This window comes from Chaetodon trifascialis, chromosome 1, assembly GCF_039877785.1.
Source record: "Chaetodon trifascialis isolate fChaTrf1 chromosome 1, fChaTrf1.hap1, whole genome shotgun sequence".
Classification (NCBI taxonomy): Eukaryota; Metazoa; Chordata; class Actinopteri; order Chaetodontiformes; family Chaetodontidae; genus Chaetodon; species Chaetodon trifascialis.
In genome coordinates, this window is record NC_092056.1 from 8,220,362 (window position 1) to 8,239,955 (window position 19,594).

The 19,594-nt window shown below is 44.2% G+C and overlaps 2 protein-coding genes across 2 annotated transcripts; one reads left to right on the top strand and one right to left on the bottom strand.

Moving 5' to 3' along the window:
• Nucleotides 1-559: 559 nt before the first annotated feature.
• scg3 (secretogranin III) lies at nt 560-13,773 on the top strand. The gene is made up of 12 exons (XM_070983419.1): nt 560-1,138; nt 1,911-1,963; nt 2,128-2,170; nt 2,344-2,571; nt 3,781-3,923; nt 4,266-4,424; nt 4,504-4,738; nt 5,061-5,177; nt 8,016-8,099; nt 8,930-9,040; nt 10,460-10,549; nt 12,879-13,773. Exons 1-12 carry the CDS (start codon nt 1,036-1,038, stop codon nt 12,995-12,997), a joined length of 1,485 nt encoding a protein of 494 aa, XP_070839520.1. The 5' UTR covers nt 560-1,035; the 3' UTR covers nt 12,998-13,773.
• Nucleotides 13,774-13,875: 102 nt separating this feature from the next.
• lysmd2 (LysM, putative peptidoglycan-binding, domain containing 2) lies at nt 13,876-19,194 on the bottom strand. The gene is made up of 3 exons (XM_070983524.1): nt 18,758-19,194; nt 17,070-17,410; nt 13,876-14,620 (listed from the first exon to the last, which is right to left on the bottom strand). The coding sequence occupies exons 1-3, from the start codon at nt 19,001-19,003 to the stop codon at nt 14,569-14,571; spliced, it is 639 nt and encodes a 212-aa protein (XP_070839625.1). The 5' UTR covers nt 19,004-19,194; the 3' UTR covers nt 13,876-14,568.
• Between the last annotated feature and the right edge of the window lie 400 nt (nt 19,195-19,594).

Here is a 19,594-nt window from a genome sequence, read left to right on the forward strand (position 1 = left end):
TGGGAACTGAACAGCCCGCTGGAAACTGAACCTAATGACCCCTGAATCATCCATAAGAGACGTAAGCCCGCATCTAATTAGCAATGCGCTGGGCTTATGAAAGCAAAGTGGTCATAAAAGTGGCCCAATAGATCTCCCCCTTTGTTGATGTGTCTGATTGTTTGCCGTTTTAATAACGGTTGCTATTGACCGGCCAGTGGAAGATCTACGACCATGACGCAGGTTGTGTGTGACGCACGGAATGGGCGGATTTTCAGCTCAAACGCTGCCCAAAGTATTGAACCCTCGTGTGCACTTTGCAACGTTGTGGGTTAAGAATTCAGCAAATGTAAAATGTAAACTAAATGCGGCTTATTACATGTGCAGCATTGCTTGTTTCTCGTTGTTTTCTCCTGCGAAAAAAAGATGTTGAATGATGCGTAAAAACGCTCCTCCAGTGTTCAGACAACTGAACTTATTTCAAGAAAAAAAAAAACTAAACTGAATTTTAAATCTTTTGGCGCTGCAAATATGTGAAATCACATAATTGTTTTATTGTTTCCCCCTGATCATCAGTGATAAAGCTACAGTTCAGCAGCAGCTGAAACACCAGCTGAAAAGTCTTGGCAGGATGGACACTTCTTGCAGTGTTCTCCTCCTCTTCCTCCCCCTTCTCCTCCCCCTCCTCTGTAAAGACATGAGAAGGCAGGTCTTGTAGTAGGCTCTATTACAGCTTCGGCAGATGATGCTGTAGCTCACACGGGGCTTGAAGAGCCTCCCTGCTTATCTGGTTATAATTATAGAGAGGTGACCTGGTTTCAGCACCGCGGCTCGGCAACAGCTCCAGCGCACAGCGGAGATTTGGCCAGCCCCTCCCCGCCCGGTGCGTCTGACAGAGCGGGTACCCGGGGCGCATCCTCCGCGGCTGTTTCAGCACCATTGACCGGCCGGAGCAGGAGCGGAGCTGTCCACCCATTCAGCACTTCTCATCAGGGGGAGGGCAAGACAGCCAGGATATATCTTCCTCCTGGACAATCCGAGGCGGCGTATTTCAGGATGGCGTCAAAATCCGTTGGCCTTTTCGTCCTTTTCCAGCTTCTAGCCCTGAATGTAGTGAGCCAGATATCTGCCTTCCCCACACCTACAGCCTCAGCGGATGGTGAGTTCGGCATCGCCTCCAACCGGGAAATAAAGGTGTATTGTGGTAGCCTTGTGCCGTAAAGCATATGTGCAAGAAAACTGTAGAAATGTGAGAGAAAACTGTTTCTGCGATGAGAAATTAGAAATAAGAACATCACAAAGTGCAGCCGGCACACATGGCACCTGAAATTTAAAAATAGAAAATACTACAAGATTATGGTTAACTCATTATTGATCGTCCTTAAAACATTTACAAAAAATAGGAATATCTTTACAGATTTAAACTAAATTTGGCCACCACGTTGCACACCCTCTACAGTCCACGTTCAAGGATTATTATTTGAATTTATTAGTAATTCCTGTTCATCTTTGTACAGCCTTTATTATGGTTTCATATACTCCAATTTTAATTCAGCTATCAGCCTCCTGACTGACTAAACACTGAAAGAACAGTGCGTTTAAAGTTGAGCTCCAGCTCAGCAGAGGCGGGCTGGTCGCATGTTATGGCCGCTTGTGGTCTATTTTCGCCGCAGTTTAATCTTTTGTTTGATAATCCGATTAAGCTCTGCCTCTGCCTTTGGTGAGTTGGGAAAGCAGGAACGATCCCGTACAAGTCTGAAAGCAGAAAATGTATGAAAACGACAAGAAAAACAATTATTCACTTACATCATCTTGTCTGAGATTTGTCAAAACGTCTGTTTATGTGTGTGCAATGTGCATTTGTAATTTCATTATAAAGTCTTCTTTGAGCCAGCAGTTTAGCAATTTCATGCATTTTGTTTCTGTTGCAGATAAAACTGTGTACAATAGACAGTTAACAGAAGAAAGACCACTACAAGAGCAGGTAAGCCCTCCTTCTCCATGTCCCATAGCTAATTTTCCCATCCAATATCCGGCCATACAGGCTTTATGGTCACTTGTTAAACAATATGTATTAGCACAGTAAATATTATCAATCAGAGTTTATATCCTGAGTGGAAATTATTTGTTTGTTCGTCATTTCTCCAGATTGCTGAGGCGGACAGCGTGAAGGCTGCGGTTCAGTCAGCTGGTAAGAGGAAACCTTATTGCCAATCAATTAAAGACTTCATTTCCGGCTGCTGAGTGAGTTTGTGGTGCAGCGTTTCCAGTAAAATAGGCTTCATCTGAACTGGGAAACACAATCATGTGAGAGGAGTTGGTCTTTTTCTCCGGTTTGCTCATTCTGTCTCTCCTGCCTTTCAGAGAGCAGGCGTCCCACTGCCTCCAAGGACACAGAGACGCAGCAGGACCTGGATGACTTAACTGTGCTGAAGTCACTGGCAGATGGCCAGAAACCAAAGGAGGCCACCGAGGTGCCACTTAAGAACGAGGACCAGTACGTTCCAGATGAGTCAGACTCCACCAAGAGCCGGCGCCTGGCTGAGGACTACGACTCCACCAAGAACGGGATGGACAACGGCAAATACCAGGGTACGCACACCTGTCACCATGCACCTCGTTCCAACAGGCCCTGTCCTGTTTGAAAGGGAGCAGTGCTGCTCACTGCCGGGCTGGGTGTGAGTCCTTCTGCTCGGGCGATCTTTGCCCCTGTCACCAAGGGCAGGCCTCACGCCGCGTGCTTCTGTCTGTCACTGGCAGGCCAGCAGGCAGACATTTTAAGGAAGGGGAGGCAGAGAAAACACGTGCATGTGATGGGGATAAGCAGAGACAGATAGAAAGAGTCAAAGACAGAACACGTGCTCGCCAGTGAGAAAGATTATCCTCGTCCTGTCAGACACCGCAGCCGTGAAAGCCAGCCCTCACTACTGCACCGGCCTCTTCTTTCATCTATTCACAGGAGACTGGATGTTTCTCATAAACACAGGCCACCACTCATCTGCATCTCATATAATAACAAAGAGAAATACCAAATATTTCTGACTGATCTAGCTTTAGAAATCACACTCAAAAGACATTTTCTCCAGTCATTTGCTGATATCTGCGTAGATTATTTCGCCTCCATAGTTCTCTTCAGATCAGCACACATTTCACTGCATACGCATGCAATCTGATATCCAATTATCAGCATAAAGCAGAGACTCTGAGGTGAGGTGACTCAGACACAACGCGCTGAGTGCTACGCTTCATCGATCGCTGGGTCGGCCCGGCAATGACAAGCAGCTCGTCGGGTTACGCTACGTCTAAATTTGGCAAGCGCAGCTAGATTTCATTTCTTATTTCCAAGAGTGAGACAGAAATAAGCCCAGAGTGTGGAGGTAAAGCACATCACTGATGATTCAAGCCGCCAATACAGGCAAAAGTATTCTGGCACTGTTTATTTTTATTGTGTGTGGACCTTTGGGAGTATCAGGGACCATTATGTAAGAGTCAAGCTGGAACAATTGCACTTTTCTTATTCAATACTGTAGATATAGATGTGTGAAATATGAGAAGAGGATTTATTAGTGGAAAATCTTTTTCCGCCTAATGTGAGAGAGGCTTTATTTATGCTACAATAGAGAGCTAGAGGAAAAGGCAGATAGAGCACAGTAAAGAGCAGAGAAAACAAGCTTGAAACCTTCTACAGAAGCTGAAACAGATCAAGAATTAGAGCAGAAACACCTGCTTTATATGCTGCACAGCTAACAGCATGTTCAGAAAGTTTTAAATAATGTCAACACGTGTGTCGTCTCCTCTTAGATGACCCCGAGAGCTTCCGTCAGGTGGACGGCACTCCGCTGACAGCCGAAGACATCGTGCAGAAGATCGCGAACAAGATCTACGAGGAGGACGACAGAGGGGTGTTCGACAGGATCGTCTCCAAACTGCTCAAACTGGGGCTGGTGGGTTGTGAGCTTGTACTCTCATGTGCCGTTGGACCCAGCATGCAGCGTGACATTTTCTCAACAGGACTGCTCTCCCTGCAGTTCCTGCTTCCTCAGCAGGAGACAAAGAGATGTGTGAATTGTGCTTTGTTCTGGTTGTAAATTGTTTTTTTTGACACTCAATAAGTTTCTGTGCAGTATCCACATTGCTGCCCGTGATGGATTTTTCAGTGACAGTGATCAATATATGTGATACATGGAGGTTCGTCGTCAGCACGGGTTGTTCTGTTCCACCACTTTTCGCAGCACATTTGTTAACACACACAATTGTTCTCCGTCTGTCTCCTTGTCTCTCTGTAGATCACAGATAGCCAGGCAGATACTCTGGAGTACCAGGTGGCCGAAGCTCTCCAGGATCTCATCACTAAAAACGCCAAGAACAACGAGATTGAGGACGTTGACAGCAACGACCAAGAAACCAGGGGAGAGCAGGACGACCAGGGCTCAGACGCAAACATGGTAAAACCTGTAAAGAAGTGATGAACAGTAACAACAATAAGGATGAGAATGACAACAACAAAAAAAATGGCATTTCCAGGACACGTGGGAGCCTCCCAGACGCCACTACGAGGATGAGGACGAGGACGAAGGAGAAGATGATGATGAGACTGAGGACGAGATGGACAGGGATGCAGAAGAAGAGGGCGGCGACGTGGCTGACAACACCTGGGACAGAGATGCTGAGGAGGGCAACGAGGTGAGCCCAGAAGACGGCCTCCAGGACCTGCAGTACTTCCCCAACTTCTACCGTCTGCTCAGGAGCCTCGACTCCGGTAAGAACTCCAGCGCACGCCGGGGTCGCCGTGACGTTTTACATCACTGCTTCACTGCATCCAAAGATACGAGTTCTTCACATCCATGGCAATATTGTTCACAAGGATGAGCCTGTGTTTATTTTGTTCACCTTTCTCTCAACCATACATCCTCCTAGGAAGTGCACATGAAACACACACACAAGCGTTCATAATCCCATCATCATGGCCCCCACAGCCAAGCACCATGTGATAGCATTAACGCCTTGACAACCAATGAGCATTAAGGAAACCTTGATGCTAGACGCTGGTTCTGAGTTTGTCCTCTGCTTTGCTACTGCAGAACAAGACACCCAGGAGAGAGAGACCCTGATCACCATCATGAAGACGCTGATTGACTTTGTGAAGATGATGGTGAAGTACGGCACCATCACTCCAGAGGAGGGAGTGTCCTATCTGGGTAAGACACAACACAGCAAAGAGTGTCGGACTTATTTATTTGCTTATAGTGCACATTGAAGTGAGGCTCGAGGGGTTTTCTAACTATGACCTGCGCAATTTCCTTCTTTCCTTTTGTGTTGTGTTTTTAATGGTTTGATTTCACTATGCAAATAAATGAAGGAGTAAGATAAAAGCAGTATTTAAATAAGCAGTTTATCTGCAGTCCGGCACATTCAGTGCCAGAACGTGAGGCGTAGAATCATATAACAGGTGCTACAGTCCCTGAAGGCCTCGCTTCATTCCTGACTGTTAGCTTCTAACGCAAGTTCAGTTTATTAGCTTTTTCCAAACCTTTCAACCATACTTCACAGTCTTTAAATGTGTGAAAGGTCCAGGAAAAAGTCATAAACTAGTATCAAAACTAGTATTGTCCACCTTGATTTAAAATTTAAATTGCTTTATTCGCATTATTCTATCTTATCTGGTGTCATGTAATATCATTTGCCATCTTACATCGTATAATACATATATAATACTGTGATATTGATTCTGACCATGTTGAATGGCAGCAAGAGGATGAAAGATTTAAAGTTTCAATCCATCTATTGCATTAGCCGACTAGCACGCATGCATTTCTATGTCTCTTCACGTTACGTGTGCTTTTTCTTCGCGTTCTCTGTGCGTTCAGTCGAGCCAATATTCCCTGTCAGTGGGTGCACTGGAGTGTGAAGCCTGCACAGACAGATTAGTGTCAGGGGCACCCTATATAACCAGCCCAGATTTTAAGGCTTGTCATCACATCAGCGGCCAGTGAAAAGGTCAGCCACCTGTAAGGGACAGCTGTCATCTCCCTGTGTGAGCCTCAGGAGACCCCAGACCCAACATCTCTCTCTCTCTCTCTGTTCAGACGTCATTCAGTGCCAGACACAAACAATGGAAGCGATTTCACACATTTAGCTGTGCTTTGAAATCAGGTCTCACAAGATTATTGTCATTATTGATTAATGTGTCAATGAATCAATGTTTTTCATTAACTTTCCAGTCATTTCACATTGGAATTTAGAATAATGGCCATCAGAGGTTTCCAGAGCCCAGGATCATGTCCTCAAATTGCTTGTTTTTCAATCCAGCAATCCCAAATGGAGAGAAATGTACATTAAAAACACCGAAAAGCAGCCAATCCTCATATCTGAGAAGCTTAAAACAAAAAATCTTTGGCATTTTCTACTGATAAATTACCAATTAATTTTCTGTCTGTTGACTACTCAGTTAGTTAGCTAATTGTTTCAGTCAGTTCAGATCAAAAATAGGTTTACAATGTGTCTGCCCCACGCGATCAAGTGTTATATCTAAGGCTGACTTATGTGGGCTGGAGAGGGATTAATCAATACTCCTTCAGATGACCCCTGGCAGCAGCTGGCCATTGTTATCCCTTACAGCGGAGCAAATGACCAGTGCTGACGTTACACACCAGAACAAAACAGCCATATACTGTTACACAAGATGTGACTGTCCTTGGCAACCATTCTGGCTTTATGTAGTATAGGTTGTCAGGAGACAAGAGGAAGGAATCCCACCATCACCTAGCAACGTGTTATGCTAATAACCCCCACCCCCCACCCCCCAACTGGCAGTGATGCTCTGATGAGTCACCCAGGTACACAACTGAATAAACACAGCTGTCAATCAAAGCTAATCTGCCTGAAGGTGATGCAGACAAATAGAGAGAGAGAGGAAAGGAAGGTGGTGTGTGTGTGCTGTGTGTGTGCGCGTGAGAGTGCGTGTGTGGGCAGATGGAGTGGATGAAATAATGGACCTCCACTCTGCTACAGGTGGGTGGAGGCAGCTTGAATTTACAGAAAGTGAAAGGCAACGTGAGATGTTCAGACGATAAGAAGTGAAAGGAGGCTGGAGTGAATGCAGATGAGAGAGGAAGTCGTAAGGCTCCCTGATGCTCGGTTACTCTGCTGATGTCATCTCTTTGTTGTCCTCGTGTCCTCCTTTCCACATATCTGATATTCTGTCAGTAGGCAAACCTCCCTTATGTTCTGGACTTATGTTCCAGCTTTCGTCACATATCACATATTTTCACAGTTTTCACATATTTTATCACAGTTTGGGACTTTGCATAGTGTGTCTTAGACATATATTAGCTTATGTAACATTTATATCTCCTCTTGTGAGGCACCCATAAGTGTAAAAAAAGAGATAATTAACGACAATATAGTTAAACACACTTGCAATGATATAAAATATGTCATCATCTGAAAAATTGTTGCTAAATAGGTGTAAAATCATACACATTTGTCCTGAGCTATGTACAACTACACTATAGTGTGTATAAAACATGTATTAAACATTTAAATAGTGCTTTCAAAAGCTAAACAGGAAGAAGAATGATCTCTCCTCTCCTTTTTGAACATAGTGTTTACCCATTTGTTAATCCAGGATCAGTTGTCACTTCACTTCTTTGAACCGTATGATCTGTTTGTGTCAATCCAGTCTGAGGATCTTTCAAATTCTCTAATCTTGTTGTGAAGCCACTGTAAATATAATTATATGTGTAAATAACTTAGCATTTTTTTTCCTATGGTCAGCCTGCAGCATAAAAAACATCTTGATAATGACCATGGAAAAAAACAAGATTTATTTTTTTTGCCATCGTCATGCTCCTGAACCTCCTTTTCATTAATTAGACGGCACGCCTTTCTAATGCTAATCACCCTCTGAGTCACACAGGAACAGAGTGGGACTTTCAAATGGTTAAGAGCTTTCCATTCATCGTCTGTAGAGGGAACTGACAACACAAGGCTAATCAAATCTAAAGTAAATGTTTGGTCTGTTTCACCCACTGCAGAGAACCTGGATGCTATGATAGCCATGCAGACCAAGAACAAGCTGGGCAAGTCCCTCGGACCTCCTGACTTCACCGGACCCAATGGTAAAGAGGCTCACAAGTCATCCTCCGTTCATCAATAAAATCAGATACTTGAATTAGACAATGTCAGATGTAAACGGTTTATTAGGCAATGCATAGCTACAAAGGTAGAAGTGTGCAAGTAAAGGCTCTCTCTCCTTTTGGGGGGGGTTAAATATGGTTTAATCATATTTGTACCTACATTTTTTAAGTTATACACCTTTTTAAGTCATGACCTTGAAAGATGTGGGACAAAACCTGGACAAAAACAAATCATTTGCAAGTAAATATAGGTTCTGGGAGGTTAAATTTACCTTTAAAGGAAGAGTTTGGGATATATGCTCATTAGCTTTCTGGCCGTGTTCAACGAGCAGGTCGAAACTGCTTTCAAATCTGCTACAGCCAGCAGCCAACTAGCCTAGCTTAGCCTGATAACAGGGGGCAAACAGCTAGTCTGGCTTTGTCGGAAGATCCACGTACCAGCACATTTAAAGCTCGCCATTGAATATGTTATATTGTGCTTGTAAAATCAAAAACCTGAATGTAAAAATGTTGATTCAGTGTTTTACGGGGGGTTTGTGCTGGACTATTTCTTGGGTGGGATCAAATCAGGCAACAGCGTCTAGGAAATGACTGCTCCTAGCCAAGAAATAGTCTGGCCGCTACCCTCCAGAGCAAAACAGCAGACTGTCAGTCGTAGATTTCAGTCTTTGACCATATGAAAGAAAAAATATATAAGCTGTTCATTACTCTCTGCCAGAAAGTGAGCAAGCATATTTCCCAAAATATTGCAATACTATCTTCAGTATCTCTACCAGCAGCTGAGCAGTAATTTTTAGCGCTCTTCGCTGTAGGAAAAAACTTGGACGAGGATGACAACACCAAGGCCGAGGCCGCCAAGATGCAGAGGGATTACGAGAACCTGAAAGACTCAACCAAGGAGGAGCAGCCATCAACTGAGACCAGTCAGTCCACTACGCAGTCCCAATGACCAGAGGACACATGAATAGCTGCTTGTTTAGTGATAGTCATAGCTTTCTAAAGTAATCGATACAGTTTTGCCACTCATGTAAATTGCACGGGTCATTTTTTATTTTATTCTATTTTTTGTTTCAGTTTGTTTTTTCCATTATGATTTTATTGTTTTGTTTTCTGTCCAATGTCTCAAATAAATGTAAAATTCTCAAATATGGCAAATTCCAACCATATCAGTTCAATAGCGCAAAAACATCTTCTTCGCTCTACCTCAGTGAAAGGTCTTCAGACCTTTTGTTTGCCCTCGACAGGGCTGACAGGAAATGAGCAACACTGCGTAGTCTGGGCCAATCATAGTTAAGTCCCTGCTTGTCCCTGATCTAGGCCAGTCCAATAACACTCATAGAAAAGCTTGTCACAGCTGCCGCTATTCTCTGTCCCTGAACACGGCGCTGTATCAGTCTAATGCACACACACACACACACACACACACACACACACACACACACACACACACACACACACACACACACACACACAGAAAGAGAGAGAGACACACATAAAAAAAAGCAAAATGAAAATATAGAGCAGGATTACAACCAGGAAATTTGTTTCAGCCGGAAATGAAGTAAATCCTGAGTAATGTTTACTGAACTCTGTACTATCTGTATGTCAACAGGATGCACTGAGTTGCATATTTGTGGAAAATCTTTAAGGGCGTGTATTGCAATCCAAATTTAATCTGTGGTTAAGCAATAGTCTGATCTTGATTAGTGATGAATATCAATTAAATCTAAAACTGCAGATATCATATACAACCCCTCTGAGCCCATGAGCCCTTACCCTTCATACAATCATGTGTTCACAAAGCAGTTAACCTCATTCCATCCTCGCCTGTGAGCGACTGAGCCTTTCCAGGATGCCCCTTTCATACCCAATCATGATACTATCACCTGTTACCAATCAACCTGATTACCTGTGGAACAATCCAAACAGATGTTTCTGGAGTGTTCGTCAGCACAGCATCCAAACCTTTTTTGCAGTCAGGGTTGTACATACTGTATCAACCATGTCTTCACTTTTAACAGGTCTTTTCTAGACCAGAAAAAATGTGTCTTATTGTGCCACTAACTTAATATGAAAGTACAATCTGAGCTGCCAGCATGTTCCCATTGCTACTGAAATTTAAAAGACATAACAGAAATTTGGCTTGAGGGAAATTATGGGGTGTAAATAATTGATAAGTCTAAGATAGCAGTGACTTACTCTTTAGTGGAAACTAGGCTACTCTGAGCGCCAATATATGACAGAATCAGTTAGGACAAATTCAATTATTTTTCTACTTTCTAATAGATTAAAAGGGAAGATTTTCATGTCTCCTTTTCTTCATTTTCTCCTTCTCTTATCAGATCATCCAGGCAAGTCGGAGACTTATCTGGAGGCCATCAGGAAGAACATTGAGTGGCTGAAGAAGCACGGCAAAGAAGAAGGCAAAGATGGTGAGAAAGTTAACAGAAAGCAGCTACAGACCTAAATCTTGTGTCTGCATACACTATCATTTCCTTTTGGACCACTCAGCCTGGACTGATCTTTCCTGAGTTTTAAGAGCCTCGTCTCCTCACTTCACTGTAGTGGGTCACAGACAGGTCTGAGGCGATGCACGGAAAATTTGAAGCCTTCTTTGTTAGTCCCAATTTGCAATTAAAATGAGTGTGGGATACACGGGATGGATGCTTCACTCCAGATCTCATGAATATGCATAATTCTTGATGAGTCTGTCCTAATTACTCCTGATACAGCTTCCTTGTTCAGAGACAAAGGTCCATTCATTTATTCCCTCCTACCTGTTCCTCAGCAGTTATGGTGTACGTGTGTGTGCCCTGGTGCATAATTAGCACATCTATCACAACAGCGCCATAAATAAGCCATAAAAAGACCATCACGTCTTTGTCATCAATGTCTACTCACGCCTTGAGATTTATAGCATTTGTGAGTGTGTATTTAAATTTGCTGCCTTAGCCTCACTGTAGCTGTCAACATTCATTAAGAGGCAGCATGTGACCCAGAAACGGCACCAGTCTGCAGAGCTGTGAAAACTGTTGTAGCTTCACACACAACAGTGCGCTGGTCTAACAGGAGAAGCCTGCTGTTGGACTCTCCACAGTGTAAAATCAATGCCCAGTGGTGCTTAATTAAGCAGCGGAGAATGAAATGTTAATGAGTTCTCACTATTCAGGCCATCCGTCCGCTGGAGATCATCTCAGCGGGACATCTCAGACGCAAAAACAAAAGTTCCAGCTGAGTGAGATTTATATTTATGCCCTAATCCGAGCCAATCAATAGGTGATTCAGCCGCTGAAAAACAGCTCAAAGACAGAGACGTTACAGATGAAAAACAAAGTTTGACCTAGATTCTCGAGCGCATCTTAACTGCAGAAGAAAGAAAGTTAAAAAAAAAAAAAAAAAAGGCTGACACTGAGCTTATAGTCTGGAGCAGAGGGGCCGAAGCAGCGGGGAAGTTTTGTTCGGTGCTCATCTCCGACCTGGCTCTATATGGGACACTTCATTAGCATTCTAGTGTGCGCTGTGGTTGTCTGGGACAACAGGGGCCTCACCGCCTGCCTGTCAGTGATCTGGGCAGAGGAGACAGACAGATAATGGTGTCAGAGCGGCCCAGCTCAGACTGAACACACACTGAGAGTCAAAATGTGCCTCCAAAAATCACCCAATTTTCCCATAGTGGGCCTCTCAGTAGGTGAACCATCAGGAACTCATTTTCCAGAACACCTTATCCGCCACATTAAACTGCTCTCCTCCTCGTCCTCACTATATTTTTCCTCTCTGTGCGGAGACAGTACAGCTGGAGGAGAACAAAAGCCTTTTCAACCAAAAAGCAGTGTCATAGAAACAGAGAGAGCGACGGGCCATTTATTGTGTTTACTCTGCCAGAAGCACCCATTAGGACAATCTCAGCAGACTCTGTGTGTTTGTAAATGTGTGCATACGTGTGTGTGTAGTGTGTGTGTGTGTGTGTACGCCCACACACTGCACAGATTAGCCAGAGGAGCAGATGGACGTAGAGGCAACATCCTGGTTCTGCCTCTTGGCTCCTCACAGCCAAGATTGAGAGAAGCGGCGCTGCCTCTAATCACATTCTGCTAATCCCTCGCGCACGTCATGTTTGTCATCTGCAAAGCAACTGTATCTCAAAGTGGTGCGATAAATTTCTTATGCTAGGAATGTCATTAGGAAGGCGCAGAAGTTGTTGTGAGACTTCTTGGCTGTCCTCTGTCCTTCTGTTCCCCCTTCATTCAGAGTCACTCGGAGCAGGGAGAAGTGGTGCGGCAGCTGTTTGCTCGCTCTCTGAAACTCATTTGTTACCATGATGGATAATACAGAGTTAGTGTTCACCTCTAAATATAGCCACATCCTGCCGCGGCCTTATGGCGCTGCGTTAAATGATAGCAGCTTGTCTAGAGCAAGGTGAATACGTATGGTGCTTCAAAAAAAAGGTGTATCAAGCTTTTTTAGCCTTTGAGGGAACCTGGTTTGTTGTTGAAACTGATTTAAAAATGGAAATCGTTTCATTGTACAAAGTTTCCAATCACGCTTCCCTCTGTGATCTTTTGGCCTTCTTATTTCATGTGGTATCTTCTTAACTCCAGACATGCTAACTTTGACCTTAATCCTACTTGATAATGAACTACCAGATTATAGCTTGTTTGGGTGTGCCGCCTTAAGAAGACCGGAGTTTAATGTCTGATCTATGGCGCCAACCGCTGCAGCCTCATGATCTCCCTCTTTGAATCGCTGTGTCTGTCTTTCCAGATTATGACCTGTCCAAGCTGAAGGACTTCATGGACCAGCAGGTGGACTCTTACATTGAGAAGGGCATCATTGCCAAGGACGAAGGCGACACCATCAAGAGGATCTACAGCAGCCTGTAAAACGCCCGCGCCCATCCTCCAACCAGCCTAAAACACAGGACTGAATCTGACAGCAGGATCAACAAAACCACGATGACTTACAGTTATTTCCCGTGGCATGGTAAAATATATACTGTGTATTCAAAACTACCTGCTTAGGGGAACTTTCACCCTCTCAGACATTCCCAAAATGCAGAGAAGGGATTTAATAAAACATCCACAAAACAGTAAAATTACTCCTTACAGCTACCTAATCATATTTGCACGCCAAGATTGCAGAGTAATAATCACTAGAATATTATTGAGAGAGAAATCAAAGTATTTTATGTAACTGACTCACGTCCAACTAAATGCTAGCATTTACTCCAACCTGACTCTTGTGGGAAATGAATGAGAGCATGATGCTGTACCTTCATCATCAACTGCTGTCCCCAGTACATTTCTTTGCAACATACACATATATCAAACTGTACTCATTCTGTGTAACATGTCTTAGCCTACTACATTTCTTTTTTTCTGGTGTTTATGTAATATCTTAATGTATTCTTGCTTTTTATTCTACCAAAAAATATATTTGTTGTGTATCATGTCAGTGCCCTCCGTGCTCCTCTGTTCCACTCTGCTGTAATTCTTCTGGAGCCCACTAGGGGGCTGTGTCTGTATCATCAGTTCTCTGCATGTCTCTGTGAGTTCAACATTTCCATCTCTGTAGAGACAGAAGATAAGTATTTTTAAATGTAAATATTTGTGATTTTTTCCTAAAGTTTAAAAGCAATTAAAGCATTGCCTTTTCTTTATCTGTGTGCTTTAACTGTGCCAATGAAGCAGCACTGAGGCCGGCAACCACACGCTCGCAAGACACTGCATCGTCACGAAAGCCCTTAGAGACCTTTGTGTTTGGTTTAAATACATATTTATTCTCACATCCCGCAGCGACAAAAAAAAAAAAAGAAAGAAAGAGAATTTTAAATCACAATAAAACAGCTGTAATAAGACAGTTCTCCACACACATAAATAATGCATTCACGCCTCAAAAACAGAGCAGTCCCTTCTGTCCCGAAAGAAAAAAAGCTTCTATGAGGCAAATCGAATGTGTTCAAAGGCTTGAGTCCAACCACTGCTTCTGTTCGTGGTGTGCTCGTACGGGGTAAACACTGATGAGGAAGGCCTGAATATGCTTTCCAATGATACTATTCTAGGAGGGGATTTAGAACATCAGAAGCGGTTAGCAAGTCCAACGAGCTAATCCGTCTGGAATTGCTTAGCGCTGTGTGTATGAGTGCATGTGGACATATGCAGCAGGTGGGATCTATACAGCAGCGTCAGAAGCGTACGATGAGTGCACGGTGCGATGCCGTTTATATCGGACGCTCCCCTGGGCTGTTAAGTCTCCCTGTAAAACTGTACAAAACGGTAACAATCATATACATCATCAGAATTGCATATCAATAAATAAAAGGCAAACATGACACTTGCTCAACGCGGTTTGGTAAAAGCAAAAAGGTAACGAGGGACAAAAGCCATGAGGTTGTGTTTGTGTGTGCGTGTGTGTGTGCGTGCGTCTGTGGGCTTCAGGTAAACAGACTGGTCCTTTATATCTCCTGATATGACGCCGTGGGGGGCGTGTAGTCCTCCTCGTTGCTCCTGCGAGTAAGAAAAAGAACACCTTTAATTATGGGGGAAATCCACAGTGGACACACATTTTAATATGACTGCACACACACACACGAGCACTCTTTAACTCCTTCCCTCCCTTTCTCCATCTGCTGAGCGGCGTCCAGGTGTGTGAATAATGGATGAGGCTCACCGTGCGGCGTATTGTTCCCTGTCACAGCTGAAGGCTCACCTGGCCACAGAGCGGCCTCAGCTTAATCTCAACGTTCAACTTCGGCCGTTAATTGGCCGCTCTCTTCGGAAAAGTTACTTCAGAAGTGCGCCGATTCCGACATTTAGAAGAAAGAACATTTTCTTTAGAGCTGCTGTTCATGTCCAAACTATCCACGAGGAGGTGAGAACAGTCCAGCCAGGGGTTACAATTCATGAGGGGAAGAAATATAGAAGGATCAGAATCAATAAGGGATGGGAAGGGAGGTTTTACACCATGACTTAGCTGGAAAAAATGAGGAGAGGAGAGAAAACAGTAAAGTTAGGACGCTAAAAGAATGTTGCTATTGATTTTCTTCTGTGCACTTCTGGACTAGAGAACATCCTGAGGCAGGACAGGATCAATCCTTCAAACTATGGAGAACTCGCTAATGACTGCTCAGCGTCTTCAAGAGGCCTTTCATGGACACGGGGAATCGTTCCAATAGACTCCACACCCACTGATTTCTTGCAGGGGTCGAGCAGAAGGTAAACTTGTCCGCTCCCGCATTATTCTGCTGTTTGCAATCGGTTTGAAGCAAATGATGCTTTAAACCTTGTATCCGGATTTACGAAGCTTTGGTCTGAAGAACAACCAGCTGCATTTGGATCTGTGAATTCTGACATTACGAAACAGAGATGGAGCAACTTCCTGGCCACATGAGGCTGGATCCAAAAGTGAGTCAGTCCCCACAGACCCCCATATACGCCCAACTTTACAGCCTGGTAGAAAAAATGGTTTCGGTGTCTGAAGCGACAACTGTACAGTTTATATATCACTCATTTAAATTATATTAAGGCTTAAAGTTATGTATAATTATGAGCATGGCAGCTTTAACTGACAGCTAGCCTTTAAGTTTCAGCAAACAGGCTTCATTCAGCTGCCTCCGCTCCACCTATGCTCCACCTCTTTGCCCATTTTTGGATTAGCCAGGAGTTTGGCGGAGGCCGGAGCCACTGTCACTGAAGTCATAGCAACTAGAGGGAGTGAAGCGATATGACACCACTGACAGGCGACCAGATGAAACGCATAAGAAGATGTAGGGTCTCCTAAAGAAGACATATCTATCAGTCAAGTCTTCAGTCCAGTTTATCTTAAGAGGGTTTGTGGTTTGTCTCATGTCAAAGTGTTTGCTCTGGGGCCGTGTGGAAAGCTTCTGTTTGTCTAAACACACTGCGGCTCCACAGGCCAGCCTCTGATGTGGCTGGAGTCACAGACAGAAGCTGGGCTTTGCCTCAGCTGCAAGACAAACATTTAAAGAGACATCTAAAACTCTGTCTCGCTCATGTGCTCAAGCCTCACACCTTCGTAAAACAAAGCATGGGTCTTTACTGGCAGGGGGTGACAAAACTAATAGTGGATGTTGTGCAGTCAGTGGTGACGCAACAGTGGAATGCTTCTTATAATATGTCTCCATACACTGACAGATAGTAGCCACTGTGTATTTATAGCAGCATTTCAAACATGAGCCAGTAAATGAAGGTTTATCACATGCTGTTAATGAAGATAACTGTCTCGTAATCTGCATCTGAAGAAGAAACTGCTGCAGCGTGACTCAATCCCGACTAACCTGATAGTGCCAACAAAGCCTGTTTCTCTATGAATGGGTGCATGCCAGGCGTCCATTACTACCTCACTACCGAGCAGACGTGACAGCCTTCTCTGTCTCAACATGCAGTGTCAGGAAGACATGCCTGATTCAGCGAGCCAAACCTCCTCCTTAAATACCTGACTGCTGACTAGTACAGCGGATAGGCATGACCCTGATTCCTGTCTTCCACCCAACCCCTTAAAAACCCTTTCACTTCCTTGTTTCTGCTGATTGGGGCTTCTGACAAGGCTAAGATCAAATGAGGCTGTGTGAACGGTGACGACACAGTGACGCGGCACACCTACAGATGCTGGACATTATCAAAGCAAACATACAAGTATATCTACTAACTCCTGTAAGGTTGCTATCGACACTGTGCATGCCACAGTTTGGCAGGCAGAAAAAAATGACCAGCATTTATGATCCCCCAGTGGCAAAACCAAGAATCAGGATCAGCATTTGCTGCTGACAGGTACCCATCAGTTTAATGAGGCACCAGTCAGCAATCGCACCCAGAATAAACACCATCTGACTGGATGCCGAAAAGATAATTACTGAGTGTTCACAGCCTGGTCTGAAAGAGCGTGCACACGCAGGCTAGAAGCAGCAGTTTGGCTGAGGGGGGAAGTTCACCTCACCTTACTTCCTCTTCTTTCAGCCTGCGTGCCGCCTGCTTTGACTGTTTAATTTGCAAGTCCAGTCTGTGTAAGAAGTCTTTGGCTGACAGCTCCTCTGGCTGGGGGGGTTTGGAGTCCGCAGGGGGCGGGGAAGGGGGAGGCGAGGGTCCCTCGATATCCTGCGTCACCACGCAAGGCGTGTCCGCCTCCTGGCATGCCGCTTCACCGTCCCCATCAGGGGACTCCAGAGACAGTCCATTAAATATGGAGCGCTTCTCAGACACCACGGGGATGTTGAGGCTGTTCCTCAGGAAAATGCAGTCATTGCTGAACAGCTTGTTGGCTCTCTTGATTTGCTCCATCTGGCATATCAGGGTGACAGAGAACACCACAGGGTTAAAACCGTACCGTCTCAATGACTAACCTCCCACCTTCCACGTCCACTCCTATAAATACACAGACATGAGGGCCAGACTTCAATCCTTTTTGATTTTTTGCAAGTGAATCAAATGCACCAGGTTTTTACATCACACATGCGTTCTTAGCTATAGCCAAACAGTCTTGACAGCATCTTGGGATAAAACCTCTCCACTGAAACTCACTGGATCTACAGTGAGTCTCATTTTCCGTTTCCATTTTCTATCTGTTTTGTCCTTCCATCCTTTTATATGAACTGCTTGGTGCATGTGTCTTCCTTGTTGTGAAGTACTTTGAGCGGTGCTCTACAAATCAAGTTTATTATTACCGTTGGAGATTTAGCTTCTCATCTCAAGTGTGCATTTAGTGGCCGTGTTCAGGGTGGAATCTCCAGTGAATCAGCAGTGAATGACTCACGGCAGGCCAGTAAGCAATATCTATTTAAAAAGTAGAAACTCTGGAAAGTATCTGGTGGACCGGCTGGATTAACCTGCTTGGGGTCGAAGGGGAGAGATCTTTGTTGATGGACCCCTATTAAATAATGCACAACCTGTTTTAGTACATATGGATGCAAATAAATGTGCATTTCACCAAATTTCAGACAACCAATTAACACAGAGTGAACGTTGGGCTTTTAGGGCCAATAGGAACTGAGGCCCCTGGGCAGTTGCCACTTTGCCAGGTTGGTAATCTTAATAGTACACGTGCAAACTTTCACTTTCAATCACTTTGCTTTGACTTTGAATACTGTGTGCAGGAGCACACCTGGGACTTCTGAATGCTGTCTGCCTCCATTCTCCACTTCCTTATAACGTATCCTATTGCGTGTACTGGGGGCTCCGAGAACTGTCAACAACTTTCACTTCACTGGCACTAAAAATGAAAGTTGAATTATGAAGAAGGCCCCTGTTCTAACGAGATGAAGTGAAATACAGAAGTAGTCTTAATGTGTTGGATCAAATCCCCCTTCAGTATGCCTGTAAGACGCTTCAGCAACATTTCTGAAGACCTCTGGTTGATGCAAACACTGCGTGCTCAAAGGCTCTTTAAGTGATATTTCTGGATTCAAGTTTATTTTGCTCCATGAACTGACTTTAAAGATCCCTAAAGATGAATGAATTAAAAGTAAACGTGGTGTCAACATTATAGAGGGAATAGGCGTGATGTTGCGGCTTGCTCCTCTTATCTGTCAGTGAGGAGTAATCAAATGCATTGACACTGATTTCAATGTTGTTCTCTTCAAGGTGAACATCAGATCACAAAGCATCGCAGCGGGTGTGTGGAAACCTTACCGTAACTCCGTATTTGAGAGCAATCCCTTGCAGGGTGTCACTGTCTGTAACCCGATGCTCTATGAATTTCTCCCCCAGAGAGGCCGTCACGCTAGCTGTGCTTCCGTACGAGCGGATCTTAGTTCGGGCCAGGCTCTGGGACAGTTCGCTCTCTGACTCGGAACCGGACCTGGACCGAGGGAAGATGGGTTGGCCAAATCGTCCTCCTCCATCCCGCATCGGCAAGACGGGCGAAAACTCCGCCATCTTCTCTCGAATAAATAAAGAGCCCGATTGTCTCTGTTTCTTTTAGAACTCCAGTTGGCTCGCGGCAATGGAGGAAATCGCTGATTTAGGCGGCAGGGAGATTCCCATCCCCGGTCATATTCAGCATGTCAAACCAGAGCATAAGCGACATGTTTCGGGACCACTACCTCAGGGCTGGCTTCTGTCATAGATCCGTTACGTTGACGTAAAAACGTAGACAACGTCGAAACGTCCAGCAGGAACACTACTACTACCATTTCCTGTTACACTTTCAAAATAATTCATAATGACAAAGAATAATATCATATTTACGAACATTAGCCGAAAGATTTTTACTTATCAAATTGCTATGACGTGCAAGTACTTGAAATAAGATTAAACTAAAACGTAAATTTTACCTTCTCGTCCTGTATTCATGATAAAAGAGCAGTTGCTTACATCCGGTAACTTCCTGGTAACGTTAGCTAGCTACCAGCTGGCTACCTAGCTAGTTTTAAATTGCTCAAACCAGCAAACTTCCTAATCCTGTGCCTGAGGATACGGTTGCGTGTTACTAATCACAAGATAATACAAATTTCAAAATGTACACAT